The 18,489-nt window shown below is 43.6% G+C and overlaps 1 protein-coding gene across 5 annotated transcripts; it reads left to right on the forward strand.

Annotated features, from left to right (window-relative positions):
- Positions 1-458: 458 nt before the first annotated feature.
- Positions 459-13,514, forward strand: SLITRK4 (SLIT and NTRK like family member 4). 5 transcript variants are annotated; one of them, XM_081126531.1, is made up of 3 exons: positions 2,199-2,262; positions 2,462-2,681; positions 5,333-13,514. In XM_081126531.1, exon 3 carries the CDS (start codon positions 5,383-5,385, stop codon positions 7,891-7,893), a length of 2,511 nt encoding a protein of 836 aa, XP_080982657.1. In that variant the 5' UTR covers positions 2,199-2,262; positions 2,462-2,681; positions 5,333-5,382; the 3' UTR covers positions 7,894-13,514. The 5 variants fall into 5 exon arrangements, with proteins under 5 accessions (XP_080982655.1, XP_080982654.1, XP_080982656.1 ...); XM_081126529.1 differs by lacking the exons at positions 2,199-2,262; positions 2,462-2,681 and adding an exon at positions 459-834; XM_081126528.1 differs by lacking the exons at positions 2,199-2,262; positions 2,462-2,681 and adding an exon at positions 1,389-1,632.
- The last annotated feature ends 4,975 nt before the right edge of the window (positions 13,515-18,489 follow it).

The following is an 18,489-nucleotide window of genomic DNA, read 5'->3' on the forward strand; positions in this document are numbered from 1 at the left end:
TGCAGAAGCTGGCTTGAATGTTAGCCCTTCCTCGGGACATGCCTACCCTCCTGTGAAAGCACCAGCAAATGGGTGGAAGGAAGGGGCCTAGACAGTCCACACGCGGGGTTTGCAGCCCCTGGATGGATATTTGAGATGCAACTGCTAGAGCCTTTTTGGTACAGACGTGACAATGAAGGGGCCACTGAAGTGACTTTCCTTAGACAATTTTGTCTCCTTTTCTGTCTCCCGAGGTATCCCACGGGTGTCTTCAGAAACCTTCCGCTCAGCCCCAAAGCTCTAAACCTTGCCCCCCTTCCCTAAGTCTCCCATTCACCACCACCCTCCCCAACCAAAGTCCCCTCGCGGTCACCACCAAAGCCCGGAGAAGTGGAACGCATACAATGCCTCCCTTATAGGGCTTGATCTGGGGACTGGGCATGCTCAGTAGCCAAAGCAGATTTTTTTTTTCTTCTTTTGGTAGCAAGTGCGGCATCTCTCCCAGTCCCACACCTCTCTTTCCTCTATCTCTAACCCCCTTCCCCACCCCCAGCTCCTTAAACACCCTGCTTAACCCATTCCATGCCGGAGGCTCGCGGAGTTCTAAGGTACCGAGAATTAACCGGCTCCCAAACCCACGAAATAGTCTCACTTTGGGCTAAAGCTTCACACTTTTTTTTTTTTTTTTTTTTTTTTTGCCTTAAAGCCCCCAGCCCCTTAGGCTCAGACAGGTAGGGGGGGTGCAAATACTGCTGGATCCCAGGAGACCGGCCACAAAGAAGGCTCCATCCAGGATCGCCCGCTACAGAAGTATTCCCGGAGCCCTCTGTTCTGCGGGGTGACAATTAGCCAAAGGTACCGTACCCGTGATACAAAGCCCAAGTGCGACTGTTGCCTCTGAATGTCATTGTTGTTGACTCACCCCCCTTGATCCTGGAATTATTCAGTTTCGCGTAGACTCGACGCCCCTGCCTACCTCCCTCGACCCATCTTCCCCACCCCCCGGCTCTCCGATGTTTCTTTGGCTTTGCCTGGCTTCTTGGTCGCTGTCTCAGAGGAACGCCCCCGGGTGTGTGTGTGTGTGTGTGTGTGTGTGTGTGTGTGCGCGCGCCTTGTTCTTAGGGGACTGGGGGTGGAGAAAGGACTCAACTGTGCGTGTTTGCGGCGGGGGGATGGAGGTTGGCGCCCTGGCGTTAGGGAACCAGGGTCTCTGCTGGAGAAAGGGGGTCGCTCCTCCCCGGCGGTGTTTTAGGCTTACGGGGGGCGGATGCCGCGAGGAAAGTGCGCTGTCTCGCTCGGCGCGTGGGCAGCAATGGAGCGGAGGCGTGTAGGTGGGGGCCGGGGGAGCTCGGGAATGTGCGGGGGTCGAGGTGTCTGAGTGTCGGGCGGGGGCCGTGGGGGCGGGGCGGGGACCGAAGGAGCGCGTGCGAAGGTGCAGCCCGAGCGCCAGGGGCTGGGCGCGCGCGGCGTCTGGCCGGGGTGCGCGCGCTGCCGCCCGCTCGCCTGCCGGGGCTGCTCCGTGGGTCTGACCCGCGAGCGGGCGCCCAGGAGCCGGAGCGCGGCTCACGCAGTGACCGCCGCGGAGCCCGCAGCGCCCATCGGGTCGGATCGGATCGAGGCGCAGCGCCCTGCGAGAGCCACGGGGCTCTGGAGGTGGGTGAATTTCCAGCGGGGGCTGCACCGACATGCGCTGCCTCTTCCCCGCTCAGCTTGCGCCTGTGTGTGTGCGTGTGCGTGTGTGTGTGTGTGTGTGTGTGGAGTGTGTGTGCGCGCGCACGGGCGCGTGTGCGCACGCGCGCACGCGCGCTCTTGCGCGGAGGGAGGGGGGCAGGTAGCTTATTATTTTTAGTTTGGGTCGTGTTGCTTTGGGGCCGGCTGAGTGGCCAAAGCGGCCCTAGTGGCTACTCCACCGCCATCCCACTTGCCTGCCCACGGAGCGGTCGCAAGTCCCCGAGGACCGATAGAATCCAGTGTCCTTAGCTTTGCTGCCCCCAGGGAGGCTGGGGCGGCAGGGAAAGTGTCCTAGTCGCGAGCAAGTCGGACTGTCGGGGCCACTGCGCTGGGCTTTGTTTTCTGCGCCCCAGCCGGTCGCAGGCACTCCGGGCGGCCGTGGATCTGGAGCTCCGGGCAGTGGCCCGCGGGCTGATCGGCGATCGCTGGCACCCAGCAAGGACGGGGATCCGAGAGAAGCCGGTGGGTAACTCTGAGAGCCCTGCAAAGCTGGGCAAGACCTGGCGGCACGACTTTGCAAGATGCCCAAATGTTGAGCTGATTGCTGGCTTGGTGAGAGCAGCATTTCGTGGCTGGCCGGGGCTGGTGGGTGAGGGGTGGGGGTGGGGGGGGACGGTGCGGGCGAGGGGAAGCCTGGGCTGCCGCTCTTGGCCAAGGAAGGACAGGGTCACTATGCCTTTGATCAGCGGGCCAGTGATACCCCAGGAGCCATCATCCTCGTGGCCTGAGCTGGCCATCGCTTCCCCCTCAGTCACCGCACGTCCAGGTCTGGAGAGGCGGACGGAAACTCCAGCAGCTGCCCCTTGTGGGACCGGAGCGCGCGAAGAAACGTGTGTGCAGCGGGGCTGAAGGCCCCCGCGACACCCCAGTGGTCCCCGCCTCCGCTGCCTGGCCCACGAGGCCACTGCTCGGCAGGACCCGGGAGGGGGCTGGTGCCGGCTCCCAGCGCGGGGATGCGTCAAAACATTGCGGTAAGAGCCCTCGGCAGCCCCTCCAGCCGCGCCGCCGCCTGCTCGAGGTGGCGCACAGTGGGCGGCAGTGACCGCATCTCTCGGCCGATCCCCCCCTGCCTGAGGCCGGCGGGCGGAGGTTTCCCGCGCCAGCGCCGGCGGTGCCCCCTCTGCCCACCCTCTCGGGCCGGTGGGTCCCCGCAGGCCAGCTCCCTGCACAGGACCGCGGAGTCCCCGGCGGCACTCAGGTGGATCCCGGATCTGGGTGAGGCCGGGGTTATGCAGTCCCCGCCGGCCTGCGGAGCCTGGCGGCTCGCTGGACACACACACCCACACACACACACACACACACACACACACCGCGGGAAGAGGCAAATGGGGAGCCGGGCTGCTCCTGGCAGCCCAAAAGATGACTTTGGTGCCTAACTCATACTTTGTTTTCTTTTGGCTGCCTTCCCTCTTCGCCCCCCCCCCCCCCCCATTTTTCAAATGGGCACGTTCTGGTGGCACCGTGTGAATGCGAGGTTTCCCTCGCTTACGTGCAGTGTCTCCTTCCCCTCCTGCTGCTCCGCTCTCCTCTCCCCGCTTCTCCGGGTCTCTGGCCCTTGCAGCCCCCTCCCCTCCCCTCCTCTCCTTGGCTGATGACCCCGCGCCCTCGCCGGCTCCCCGCCTCGGCGCCCCCGCCTCACGGAGCTGCGTCTGCGAACTTCCTCGCCAGTCCTTGCGCCCTTTCCCTCCGTGCTGTTTGAAGTAGAAATTAGGAGGAGGAGGGTAGCGCCTTATGCAATTTCAGATCTCTTCATGCTCCTTGCTAGTATTTTTGTACTAAATTCGGGCTATTCTGCTTTTGTTGCTTTGTTTTGAATTTGGTTACTTTTTGGCTTCTTGGAGGGGGAGGTGATGATAACAAGAAATGACTCAACCGAACCAGAATTGCTGTTGAGAACCACATCTATACCAAAGCAAAAAGATCAAGTGAAATTTTGATTTTACAATGAAAGTTGGTCTGAATGACGACATACTTAAGAATTCTGACTTCTTTCTTGCACTAGCAGTCACGCTCTCGGGTGGATGGGGGAATGCATCTCCGTATGTCAGCCAAGGGGCGTCCAGGCAGCGCTGCCTGTATGCTGAACCAAGCCACTTAGAATGCAAACCTGCCTGGGTCGGCTGTTGGACTGACAGCCTTGAGACATGTTCAGTTTACCACTAGCTGATTCCTCGTGGACAAAATACACAAAGGAGTTTCTGTGTGACACTTCTGTCTTTGTATCACTCCCTCATTGTGTGTTCCTGGGTAATTTAATTAATATTTCGTGGTAACCATATTGAAATTGCAGCCAGCTTCCCATTCAAGGTGGAAAAGAATCACATGGCTAAAATGGCATCAATAAAATGCACAACGTTTGTTGTTCCCCTTAACCTTTCCCATTAATCATTGCGTATATTTGTGTATGCATGTGGTATTTAAGGCATTGGCTAAAACAGGTTAATTTGCTAAGCATTAAACTCTACTAAATTGATTCTTGATTTGTTTATAGACAGAAAGATGGGGTAGTAATATTTGGAAAGTGATGTTGGGAAATGATGATTTTCGGGCAACCATTTGCTGTAATAAATGTATTCGGGGCTGCAGGTACAGCCACTCAATTGCAGTGTGGGAAATCTTCCTCAGCAGTGGCAACCTGTGGTCAAAGTGAAGGAAATCAGCATTTGAGCCAAGTGTCTGTCGGACCTGGGTTCAAAATGACACATGAAGGAATGGAAGAGGGCCAGGTAGGCAGGAGAGCCAGTTCTTGGGGGAGGGAAAGCTCTCTGGACATCAGCTAGACGGTGCAGGAGCAAGTAGGTTTCTCTCCTGCTTTTAGGGACCCAGAGACAAAAGGCTTTCCCCCCTCTGTTTGGAAGATGACTGATAGGAAACAGATACCATTTATATATCTGAATCTAAAACTTGCCCTTCCCTACTCTGTATTTTTCTAGAACCTCACAGGGTTATCTGTGTTTTTTAAGGCAGCAATGTACAGGGGTGAACTGATTTATGGTAATGTGCTTCCCAATGAGCTGAAGCTCAGGAAGATCTCTTCCCAGGGCTCCCTCCAGCTTGGCCTTTTTACTGTCCCCTTTACAGCAACTCAATCCTCCTATTGGCATCCTCCATTGAACACAGGGATCTAGCATCTCCTCTGATCCACCTCTTATCAAGCTGAAGTCTAGAGAGTAGACATCTACAAATTGAAATACCTTTGTGATGCTAACTACATGGCTACACTGAGGGGCTGGGATCAGTCATTAGAGCTGCACATAAGAAGCTTAAGGTTTGTGTTTGTTCAAGGGCACAGTTTGGTGGTCCATGTAGAGAAAAATTGCAGATGTGTAAGGTTTAAGCATGATCAACAGTCTTTTTTTCTGTTGTTTGTCATATGTTCTGCACCTGTAAATTTTGTATAAACTAAAGGTATCGAAATAAAATGTATGGCATTTGTCGTGATTATTGTTTGACTAAGTGAGAATACTTGGAGGTTTTGGTGCCTTAAAAATACCTAAGCTAATAAATATAAGCTTAGGTATTCGGCCTGGTATTCCTGGTATGCCAAATTTTCAGTTACTGTACTTACAAATAATTTTTCAAGTAATGATCATTGAAAAAATGTCTTCTTTTTATTTTTTAGATTATTTCTCTTTATTCAGAAGCATAAAGTTGTTTGCTGATTGCAAGAAGATGTTTCTTTGGCTCTTTCTGATTTTGTCAGCCCTGATTTCTTCGACAAATGCAGATTCTGACATATCAGTGGAAATTTGCAATGTGTGCTCCTGTGTGTCAGTGGAGAATGTGCTTTATGTCAACTGTGAGAAGGTTTCAGTCTACAGACCAAACCAGCTGAAACCGCCTTGGTCAAATTTTTACCACCTCAATTTCCAAAACAATTTTTTAAATATCCTCTATCCAAATACATTCTTGAATTTTTCACACGCAGTATCTCTGCAGCTGGGAAATAATAAACTGCAGAACATTGAGGGAGGAGCCTTTCTTGGGCTCAGTGCATTAAAGCAGTTGCACTTGAACAACAATGAATTAAAGATTCTCCGAGCTGACACTTTCCTTGGCATAGAGAACTTGGAGTATCTCCAGGCTGACTACAATTTAATCAAGTATATTGAACGAGGAGCCTTCAATAAGCTCCACAAACTGAAAGTTCTCATTCTTAATGACAATCTGATTTCATTCCTTCCTGATAATATTTTCCGATTCGCATCTTTGACCCATCTGGATATACGAGGGAACAGAATCCAGAAGCTCCCCTATATCGGAGTTCTGGAACACATAGGCCGAGTTGTCGAATTGCAACTAGAAGATAACCCTTGGAACTGTAGCTGCGATTTGCTGCCTTTAAAAGCTTGGCTGGAGAATATGCCATATAACATTTACATAGGAGAAGCTATCTGTGAAACTCCCAGTGACTTATATGGAAGGCTTTTAAAAGAAACCAACAAACAAGAATTATGCCCCATGGGCACAGGCAGTGATTTTGATGTACGGATCCTGCCTCCATCTCAGCTGGAAAATGGCTATACCACTCCCAATGGTCACACTACTCAAACATCCTTACACAGATTAGTGACCAAAGCACCCAAAACTACCAATCCTTCCAAGATCTCTGGAATCGTGGCGGGCAAAGCCCTCTCCAACCGCAATCTCAGTCAGATTGTGTCTTACCAAACAAGGGTGCCTCCTCTTACACCTTGCCCTGCGCCTTGCTTTTGCAAAACACATCCTTCAGACTTTGGACTGAGTGTCAACTGCCAAGAGAAAAATATACAGTCCATGTCTGAACTGACACCGAAACCTTTAAATGCCAAGAAGTTGCATGTCAATGGCAATAGCATCAAAGATGTGGACATCTCAGACTTTACCGAGTTTGAAGGACTGGATCTGCTCCATTTAGGCAGTAATCAGATTGCAGTGATAAGGGGATATGTATTCCACAATCTCACTAATTTACGCAGGCTCTATCTCAATGGCAATCAGATTGAGAGACTCTATCCTGAAATATTTTCAGGGCTTCATAACCTGCAGTATCTGTATTTGGAATACAATTTGATTAAGGAAATCCTAGCGGGCACCTTTGACTCCATGCCAAATTTGCAGTTGCTCTACTTGAACAACAATCTCTTGACGAGCCTGCCTGTGTACGTTTTCTCTGGGGCACCCCTTGCCAGGCTCAACCTGAGGAACAACAAGTTCATGTACCTGCCTGTCAGCGGGGTCCTCGATCAGCTGCAGTCCCTCACGCAGATCGACCTGGAGGGCAACCCGTGGGACTGCACTTGTGACTTGGTGGCCTTGAAGCTGTGGCTGGAGAAGCTGAATGACGGGATTGTGGTGAAAGAGCTGAAGTGCGAAACGCCTGTTCAGTTTGCCAACATTGAGCTGAAGTCCCTCAAAAATGAAATCCTGTGTCCCAAATTCTTAAACAAGCCATCCGCGCCCTTCACCAGCCCCGCGCCCGCCGTTGCCTTCACCACCCCGTTGGGGCCCATCCGAAGTCCTCCTGGCGGCCCGGTGCCTCTGTCCATCTTAATCTTAAGTATCCTGGTGGTCCTCATTTTAACCGTGTTCGTCGCCTTTTGCCTGCTTGTTTTCGTGCTGCGGAGAAACAAGAAGCCCGCGGCGAAGCACGAGGGCCTGGCGGGCGCCGAGTGCGGCTCGGTGCAGCTGCAGCTCAGGAAGCACGACCCCAAGGCCGCCAAGGAGGGGCTGGGCAGCGAGGCCTTCATCCCGCAGACCATCGAGCAGATGAGCAAGAGCCACACGTGCGGCCTGAAAGAGTCGGACGCGGGCTTCGTGTTCTCAGAGCCCCCGGGGCAGAAGGCCCCCCTGCGGACCGGCGACAGGGACAAGGATTTACTGCACGCGGACAGCAGGAAGAGGCTGAGCACAATCGACGAGCTGGATGAACTGTTCCCGAGCAGGGATTCCAATGTGTTTATCCAGAACTTTCTAGAAAGCAAAAAGGAGTACAACAGCATAGGGGTCAGCGGCTTCGAGATCCGCTATCCGGAGAAACCACAGGACAAAAAGAACAAGAAGTCCCTGATCGGCGGCAACCACAGTAAAATCGTGGTGGAGCAGAGGAAGAGCAGCGAGTATTTCGAACTGAAGGCCAAGCTCCAGAGCTCCCCCGACTACCTGCAGGTCCTTGAGGAGCAGACGGCTTTGAACAAGATCTAGGTCCCGCACTTTTCCTTCAAGCAGAGGACATTTATTTAACGATGAAAGTGCCTTTTGTTGACTTTTGACTCTCAAATACTATATGATCAATAGGCATAGAGACCCGTGTTTCCAAGGGTGTCTCATTAGCTGTAGCTGCAGACATGTGTCCAGTAGAAGAGAATTTCCTTAATAGATTTTACTACATAAAACCTATACTGTGGAAGTCCTGTGGGGATACTGCAAACTCTATTGCCAAAGGGATGCTTTATATACATAATACACTGACTTTAACCTCAAGAGGCAAATCTGTTTTGTACCCCGATGCAAAACCTTCGTCTCTTCGTGCTTTGTAAAGCGAAGTCAAGAAAACTGGTACCAGTGTTCCTGCCTCAGCTGGGTCCTTCATCTTGCACGTAGATTAAGTTGGTGGAACTGGAATAATCCTTTTGATTTGTGGCATTGTAACAACTCTGTGTAAAGATTATCTGAAAAGTTAAAAAAAAAGCATGCAAAGAGAGAACATTCGATAGTATTTGTAAATCGGTAACCTTTATGGCCTGCATCTTGAAACCGCTGGATTTATAATGTTAAATTGTGCAAATATTTGTTTAAAATATACCATGCATCACATAACTATAAAATAAATTTGACAATTTTAAGCATTACTTGTCTATACATAAAACCCAAGAGGAAAAAAAAAATCAATGTGAGTTACATAGCGTTTGTGGTGATCTGAAAAAATACGTGACGTTTATCAGAATTAATCATGGCTCAAATTAAACTAACATTAGAGTTTGTTCTCAGTTATGTGAAATACCCACAATCCTTAAAGGTTGTCCAAAATTAGCGAAGTGCTTACCGTGTGAGCGCACCCAAAGCTATTTTTGTAACATAATTCATATTTATGAAGTACTTTGTATACTAAATAGGAAAATATGTACTCCTTAATATGTATTTAATATGCCTGACTTCTTTTCCTGATCACAGGGAATTTATCAATAAGTGTAAATTCAGACAGAAAAAATATACCAAACTGAAACTGAAGCTTATGTGTACAGAAATATTCTGGACATGGTGATCAGGTGTAATTTAAAAACAAAACAAAACAAAACAAAAAAAAACAAAAAAGAAACAAAAATCTTTTAAAAAAACAGTTCTGTGCTATTCTTGAGAATTTAGCATATTATCTTCAGATTTGTTACCAACTGTGCATTTTAAAATAGGTCCCTTAGTTTTTTAGTATCGTGTCTGGGGCAGTTGTTATTCACCATCAGTTGTCTTGCTTTTCAGGATTCTATGAGCTTAATTCAAATAGTTTTCATGACAAATATTTTAAACAGTAATGAGTAAGGTTAATAGTTATTCCTTGTATGCATCAGTATCCTGTTCTTTCATCATTCTGACTACTCTCAGATAATCAAATAGAACCGTAAACATCATGGTAATCCTGGCTATCGAAGCCACACTGTAAAATGCTTTCATTGATCTCAGATGCGTTCACAGTCTGCAAGTACAGCTGAGATGCCATTGTGCTGTTAACTGCTGAGTCAAACTTGCTCAAAGGAAGGGAATACTTGAAAATGGGAGATGTTTGAAGATTTTTAGGAGCTCCTGATTAGCAAAGTGACATCCTGAAACACATTGCCTTCTTGGTCTGCCTGTGTATGTATATTTTTTGTGCTCCATCTCTTATAACTACTGTATTCATCACTAAGATGACCGAGGAGGTAAACAACATAGGCATTCTTCATGAATTTGAGGTGGCAGATGTTTTATATACGCTACAGTTTCCAAAATGATATTATGATTCAAGTTGTAACAGCAGTCCCTTTATTGATTACTAATTTCAGGGCTTTCTATGTTTGTTCCAAGATAAAACAACAAACCAACTTCTTGGCATTCTTGGATGTGTGCGTGTATGTGTGTGTGTATATATGCATACATAATGATAATTTGGAGATTTTTTTTTAAATAGCAAAAAAATTGTCTCCATATGTATGTGCTGGTGCTCTTAAAACTTAAATGTGTAATTTAAATTTTCATGACAATGTCTGTGAAACCTTTATATGAATATTTAAAAAATACAAATACTTGCTTTCTGACCTTGAAAGAAAGGACGTAAAGATGTGTGCCCAACAGCTTGTTTTCATCTACAATTTCCTAAGGACTTTTAATATACCATTACCACGCTTGCATGCGTCCATGGATTAAAGGGCTCCTAATGCATACTGACAGGATAAAGATGGAAAGGCTTCAAAGGAAGTGTTTTAGTTTACCCTGTCGATAAAGTGTGGATGGATTGAAAAACCTTAAGTAGACACTTATGGAAGGAACTGGAAAGCTCCATCCATGATCCGGGGATCATAGGCCACTGGGATTATGCCTTTTATTCAGTGTGGTGATGCTTTGAAGATGTTTCAAGGTTTCTGCTGTGGTCAAAGGCAAGAGCACCTGCCACCATCTCAAAGCCTCCCGTAGCATATTGGCTGTCTCAGACTCTTCTGCTGAAAGGTGTAAATGTTCAACCTTTTTTTTTTCTTCTTTTTTTTTAAAGTAATTTAAATGTATGTGGTTATTTGGAGGATCTAATTGTAAGTGAATGGCAGTAACAAATCCTTGATTAAGGCTGATATATTTTCCTTAACTGAAGTCATTGTGCCTACATTATACAGTGTATACTATTTTGCACCTGTCTCTCATTAGTTCTACTTGTATATTTTATGATAATGTTGTTAGGCATAAATTTTTAGTTGAGTACAAGAGCAGTTAAAATACTGTATCTACATTTTGTTGGCTTCAGCTATAACCTTGATGTTAGTTTAACCCCTTGAGGAATGATATAGATGCCAGTACAGCATTTTTTGGTAGAAATTGATTCAAATCTAGAAAATCCAAGAAGTGCTCATTTCTAATGCAGTCTGACACATCCTGGGCTTCTTGGCACTGTGTCTTGTGTTTGGACTCTGTTCGAATGGTTGCAAAGAAAATTAGAGCATATGAAATCAGTGAAGGGGTTGAGATAATATATTATGTTCATGTAATATAAATCAAGTTTTAAATTATTTTTTTATGAAATCAATAAAGATGATTCAATTCTTTAAAAGTAAATCTTTGTGTAATTTTATGAGAAAACAGCTATTAAAATACAGTGATTGCAGTCTATAAGGCAATTTATATTCAATATTTAGTTTTCCATTCCGCATAATAAACTCAATACATATATCAGTTAGAAAATCATTTAAGACCAGCTTTCTTTTGTTGCTTTTTAAAACCTTTAATTTCTTTAAGCCATAAGGATGCATAAATTATACAGGGCATGGCCTCATGAGTAATTTCAACAGATATTGTGGAAATAACAGAACACATCTAGAAATGTATGGCAGTAATATTAATCTATAATATCTTTTGCATGATTTGTACATTGACATTGTATGAAATGAGCACAGCGAGTTATTTTTTTTTTTGGTTATTGTTGTCACATCCAAAGAGCTGGGGAGAAAATATATTAAGAATGTATTTATAATCACTATTTTGAAATAAAGTAAAGAAAATACATTGCATTGTTTTTACCCTGATTTGACTATTAGCATTTTCGGTTAGTTTATAAGACAAAAATCAAGTAATGCTATAAAAGCTAATGTAAATCACAGAAAGGAGCTGTTTTAATGACTTTTGTTTGCTTTTAATAACATCAAGGTATTAGAGAGAATTTATTAAATGCCATTTTTATGGAAGTATTAATAAAATTGTTTGCTACAATGGTATTTCTGAAGCCACAGTTTCTTAAATATATTTATCTTTCCATTATTTTTCAGTAGAAATAAAGCAGCAATCAAACTGATCTTTTCATCTAGATTAGAGGGTAAGACATAGAGCTTTAGAATACTGTTTGTATTCAACTTAATTGTTAAATCTATGTTAAGAGATGCTTTCTTTTCAAACATCTTGCAATCTGTGTTGCTTTCCACTGGCAGCCTCTTTGGAGAAGAGTCAGACGGTGCCATGAGCAACATGCTTTGATTCTTGCTCTTTCTTATTAATCAGTTGGAATCTGACATAACTGCACACAAGCAAATATAATACTGTCTTAATTACCTATTGAAATGCTTTTAGAAAAACTTCAGGATCCCTATAATTCATGGCCAGCTTGACTGGTTACTGGTTACCTACCTATTTATGGGGCTGATTGTGATTTTTATTTGTTGTTGTTTTTCCAGAAATTACCAAAATCATCAATCCATTACTTTACCAGGGTTGTTAAGGTTGAGAAAAATGAACCAATTACATTATGGTTCATCTGAGGGTAGCAAAGTTCATAAACAGACTGTATTGACCAGTACAGTTATAGGCACATTTCCTCGTGGGAAGAGATACAAAGAGAGAGGGAAACAGAGAGAGATAATATAAATTAAGATTTCTGTGGCCTTAGGTCTGTACCTAGCTGTGCTGGAGATGTGAAAAGTGTAGGCAGCTTATACAAATACTTTTGGACTAAATGTTTTATGTATCACAGGATATACATCATGTGATTGTGTGACTTATTTTAATTCTTTCTGAGTACTGAGCACGGGGCTTTGGGTCCAGCCACTCAGTTATGTAGACAAGTGGCATCAAATGAAGGTTTGGCTTCATTTCCAGCGCTCATTCAATTAGTCACTATGGTCAGATGGACTGAACTAAAATATCCTGTTTGTGGCTTCACTTACCGGGAATTACTGGCGACATATATCAAGTTCACCTGGTAATTGTTAACCCTCAATTACAGATTTGCTGGGGATCTGTCCTCTGTTAAATTAAAAGCAAATGGGAGGTTAAATTAATTTGAATAGCTTATTTTGTAGAAAACTGCCCTCAATCTAATTTCAAATTTCATGTTGTTTTAGTTTCCACTGGTTGGTAAGATTGCATTTTAGAAGGGGAAACCAAGGAAAGCAAACTGAATTGCCTATCTGATATGAAACACTATGACTTTTTAATTTTTAAAGGTTATTTTTAGCCTGCTGTTCTTATGTCTACAGAGGGAAAAGGAAGTGTGGCTCTGAGACAACTGCTTGAATACTTTGAGCCAAATAATTGCTGTTGAGAATAAAACAATTCAAATTTTTTATTAAATCATAATTACCAGATCCACTGGCTACAGAATCCAGAACCAGGAAAGAATTACTCAGCCTTCCACCTTAGTTTGCTTTTATAGACACACTGGCTAAATAGAAATTTTGATGATTTTAATAATACATCAAAAGTGAGAAATACTTGTTTAACTTTAAAAGCTCATGAATAAGGCCTTCAGAGAAATGATGTGAATATGTAATGAAAAAACATAAAATACCACTTTAAAATTAGCTGTAGGAAGGAAATAGTCTTCCAAGATTCCTGAACAATATATTTCTCTTAGTTGGCACCTCACAAATACTAGATAATTTCATATGCTGCTAGTTAACAGCCTAAGGAAGCCACACTGTACAGTGAATATTGCTCGTGGAAGCCTTTGGAAATCACAGGAAGCTCTGTTCTCCCTACTAAGAATTGCAATGAATATTTCAGTCATTGTGCCATGTAAACAGAACCATTGTGGTAAAATTCTGGAGGTGATAATCAGTAATTTTAATGCTCTTTTCACTAATAAAAGTCTTTTCTTAGAGGTCATATCTGTAGCCATTCAGTGTATTCATTAGCGTGAAAGTAATGAAGCTCAACATCAAAAAGAAACGCAAATAATCTTTTTTGAGCTGATGCAATTGCCTATTAGTTTACGTGATAGGTCAGGTCTACCTACCTACCTATGAACACACACACACACACACACACACACACGGATACACAGAAACAGTGAATTATGCACAAAAGGAATTATTCAATTGATGTAAACAAATAAAATATCTCTGCCTTGACTACCTAGATTTTCCAAATCCAAATAGGTATTTGGGGCCCCAAATGATAGTTTTTCTGCTTTTTGCTTCACTTAAAATTGAAACCTGACCACTGTTTTATGTATAGTAGAAAGTAGACCCAGTCCATCTCCCAGGCCTGCCTTGGATTTCAGTAATGCCTCTTGCCTTGAGATTTGGTTTTGATTTTCCTTATTTGTTAATTTTACCACCACCATCATCTTCAGCCTATCAGCTTGCTCAGCCTGGAGTGAGTGCAGCGTGTCATTCCCACGATGCAAGTCAATCCTGCTACGACCCTTCACAGATATTATTCAGGGGTCTGGGGAGGGATAGCTAGATCCAAAATAAAGGATCCCAGGTGAGAATTTGGGAACTATTAGCACATAGAGGTTCAACGGGAGAAGAAGAGTAGATTGGGGGGGTCAAGGCCCAGGGCACTGGGAGAGACAGCGTTTGCTTACCAGGCGGAACTCGCTCTGATTTCTGGGCAAGAATCATGGTAAAATATGTCAAATCTTGGACTTCTTTTTCATCATTCTCTCTCTGCTTTATTTCTTTTAAATGTACTAGTTGAAAGCTTGGCTGTAGCAACACAGCACTAGTAATTCATATGTTTTCAAAGAATTCGTTGGTTAGTTAAAATAACTAGTCACCTCGTGAGCCCTCAGAAGTTTCCCCTGGGATGACTGGCAGCGTGAGCTGCCGGCTGTCGGACCCTCCCATCAGCTCTAGGTGTGCAAAACAAGTAGCATTTGTGTTTAACTAGACCAAGGGGCAAAATATGCGTAGTGCATATAATGAATTTTGATAGGAAGCAAAAGCAATCAATACAAACATAGGGCTTCTAATGTCGGGGTAAAAAATCATTTAGGCCTTTCGGTATGTTTTCAGAAATTGTATTTCAATATCAATTACCAAGTGCATATTTCAGAAGCCATTTCCTGCAAGAACCCCTGGGAAGCCATGTCTCTCTGCCATGGGTCCCCTTGTTTCATAGCAGGATGTGTCGCATTTGCCAAGTCCTCCCTGCTGGAAATTCTTCTCTTCTGCTGGTATGAACAGCCGACGTCATCTCTGGCACAGGCTAGCTTAACAATCTTCTTTATTATTATTATTTTTTTTTTACCGTTATTTTGTCCTTAGTGGCACTACACACACAAAAATCTAGGATTCTATGTCCAAGTATATATTTGCCACTGTAATATTATCACAACTAAAGAATATTTCAGTTGTATATACATTCTACATTGCTATATTTGTTTTTATTTACCAGTTAACTTCCAGCCCACAACTACCAGTTGTTTTATTCAAAGCTCTCCTTCAAAGTTGAAGGTAATCTCCACTTTGGAAACTCACAGTTATTTATAGAAAGAATCAGGACACTTCTCTCTGCTCATTTCCTTCTGTACCTTGTAGAAATACAGAAAAGTTAATACATTAAGTGATTGATTTAAAAGGAAGTCTTGCTGACACAAAAATAATTATAATAAGATAGAGTGAGTTATCAGGAAAAAACTCAACTTTAGGAAGATCTTTCTTGTGTTTTAGATTCCCTTACACTGGCATTGGAGTGCAGTGCTTTACCTTCTGAACTGGACGCAAAGAAATCAGTGTTCACTCTGGAATCCCTGCAATAAGTAAGTGTATTATTGCTGACATGTGGGCAGGCTGGCCATGTGTTGCCATAAAACATGGCTATTAGTTTCTCCTTGTACTCTATTTCAAAAAATATTCACTTGCTCAGATTTGATACAGCTGCTGAAATCCTGCTGTATCAATTCTCACCCTGAAAATGCACAAAGCCTTTTTTTCTCTATGTACCTAAGCTGATACACAGAAATGTGTGTTGGAAACTGGATAAAACCATTAGAATTAAGAAAAGTAGTGTTCTTAGAGAAACAAAATGAGGCATTTTATTAAAATCACACCATGCTGGATCACCTTCCTTTGAACTTGTTGACTTTTCGTAGGTTTCAATATGTGCACTGTAAAGGAAATAAGACTCAAGTTCATAGACACTTCCATTCTCTGCAGTCATCTTGGCTGCCTAGACTGTGCTGTAGCGTAGAATGTGAGCATTATCTGGGTTATTTAATCCCACATGCCTATCTGATTTCAGCTGCTCATTTGAATATAATCACATTGGAGAAGACCATTTTCTAACAATGTTCTTACTGTAGCCAAGTGAGGCTGAACTAAATGGTCTTTATTCCAGCTTAAAGGTTATCAGAGCTGTGTTAAACCAAAAGCCTGTTGGCGAACAGTCATCTTCAATGTTTAAGCACCATCATAGGAAGATGGGAGTATACATTCCCATTGAATTTCCAAATCAGATTATTTGGTCACAGTTCCTTTTATTTTGAAACAGCAACCAGGGCTAGAGAGCGAAGGTGACTTGTCCAAGGTCAAATAACATATGGCCAATCTGGTCTACCACCGGATTCTACTGACACAGGATGCTGCTATTTCCACTGCTCTACTCTGTTTGGAAGTTCCAGAGGGGAGAATGAGGATCTGTTGGTGAGACTTCAGGGTGATAGTCCAGTGTAGCATAAGGACACTTTCCATAAGGTTGTATAGCAGCCCACAACTGGAATGAGCTAGATGCAACATATAGAGTTCTTTATCCATGGAAATGTCCAAAGTGAGAGTGGTTCTGACAAGGAGGATGGATAAGCTCCTAGGTTTCTCTCGTGCATACACTAAAGTAATTTATCAAGCAGGTCAAAACTATCAAATATGCATTTTGTCCCAAACATTGAAATATTCAAGCTATAGTAGTTTAATTAATAATAGATGATATCTACTAGATACTAGAATAACAAATCAATAATCCAAAATACCAGTTATATATTAAGCATCATTTTAGAAGACACATAAAGTTCCCTTTAATTTTTAGTGTTTTCAATGTGTCAGCATTCCAGAAAGAATACTCTTTAATGTTTAATTTTGTACAAAGGAAAAAAAACAACCTCAATTGTGAGGTTATGTTTTGAGATTGGCAAATGGAACACAAAGGTTAGTTTATTGTTATATCATCTTCTCTAATGGAGTTGAGTCTATTTTTATTTACCATCAATTAGATAAAACTGAAATTTACAGCAAAGAATTTCAGTTCACGTTATAGCTCAATAGACTATATTCAGAATAGCAACTACAAATAATCTAAACTATAAAAAATGCTCTAAGAAATTCTTATTTGAATTGTATTCCATAGAGACAGAAGTTTTCGTTTAAAAAAGGGGGGGGGGTCCTTCAGACCTCAAGAGTTTGGGGTTGTTTATTTTGGGTGTTAGCTTTTAAAGATTCTTACTATACTCAAGGTCACTCTGAAATGCAATTGTAAGTCTGTCTTATTCAATACCATTAACTAGAATCCCTCAAAAGTGGCTACTGTGTAATCACTGACCCATTTAATCGAAAAGAGTATTCCTTGAGGTATTACTTAGTAACTCATTCAAAATGAGCAGTTTTACACTTTGGAGTCATACTTTACTTCTAAATAGTCACAGCATTAAATGTATAAATAACCTCTGCCTAATTAATTTTATGTTTAAGTAGAGAAGAATAGAAGGAAAAAATATTTAGTTTGATTTGTTGCGGACTTGTTAAAGTGTCTGTTAGAGCAAGGCGTATTGACATTCTGGCTTCTCTCTCTCTCTCTCTCTCTCTCTCTCTCTCTCTCTACTCTGTGTCCACTGAGGCCATCATTTGACCCTACCTGCAGCCTGCGCAGCCCCACAGCCCCTCACTTCAATGTCCCCTTTCATGACAGTTGCCATATGCTCCAGGAATAACACCCACTCCCATTAAAATGCTGATTCTGTTTAATGTTTTTCTTTCTCCCTGATTTGCATTCAGATACCGAATTCGCAGGCAGCTAATTCACATGCACATTAGTGTGTCACTGCTCTCAGAGGTATTTGCATTTTTAAGAGGGGATATCCAGGAGTAGAGGAGGGGACTAGGTGAGTAGAACCAACGTGGGCATTTCAGGTGTGTGATAAGCAGTGCACTAGGAGGCCTCCCTTGGCATCCTTCAGTCATACCATGTGAAAAGCTGGTGCAGCCCAGATCGCGTGGAACCGGGAGACTGACTTAAACCTACTCTCCTAACAACCCATGTTAGGTCCCCTAAGTTGCTTTTCTTCATTCAGCCTTATGCATATTGGAGTGAGGAGAGGGGGAAAAAGAGTTAGCTCAGACTCAGTTGTGAAAATGACATTTAAATTAAAGTCCTGAAGGGTTAGTTCAAATTAGTTGTTAAAGAGTGGGGCGGAGGGGAAGCATGTGAAGCTAAGGGAACAGCATGGGCTAAGACCCCAAAACCCAGTTAGCTCATTATGTGCCATTGGTGAGGTAAGTAGGCTAGAGGAAGGCTTGTCTGACTTGTTCTACAAAGGGCCAGGTAGCAAATACTTGAGGCTTTGTGGGCCATATGGTCTTTGCTGCAACTAGTCAATTCTGCCATTGTAGCATAAAAGTAGCCATAGATGATAATTAAACAGATGTGTGTTTTCAATAAAACTTTATTAACAAAAAAGTCAGTACATGTGGGCAGGGTAACTCACTTGCTTAGAGTGTCATCCCATTATACCAAGGTTGCGGGCTCCATTCCCCATCAGGGTACACACAAGAATCAACCAATGAATGCATGAATGGGTGGAACAACCAAATCAATGTTTCTCTCCTCGCCCTCCCACCCCTCCCTCAAAAAAAACCA

This window comes from Miniopterus schreibersii, assembly GCF_964146895.1.
Source record: "Miniopterus schreibersii genome assembly, chromosome: X".
Lineage (NCBI taxonomy): Eukaryota > Metazoa > Chordata > Mammalia > Chiroptera > Miniopteridae > Miniopterus > Miniopterus schreibersii.

Coding starts and splice junctions, on each gene's coding strand:
- SLITRK4 (XM_081126529.1), top strand. CDS start 5,383: ATGTTTCTTTGGCTCTTTCTGATTTTGTCAGCCCTGATTTCTTCGACA.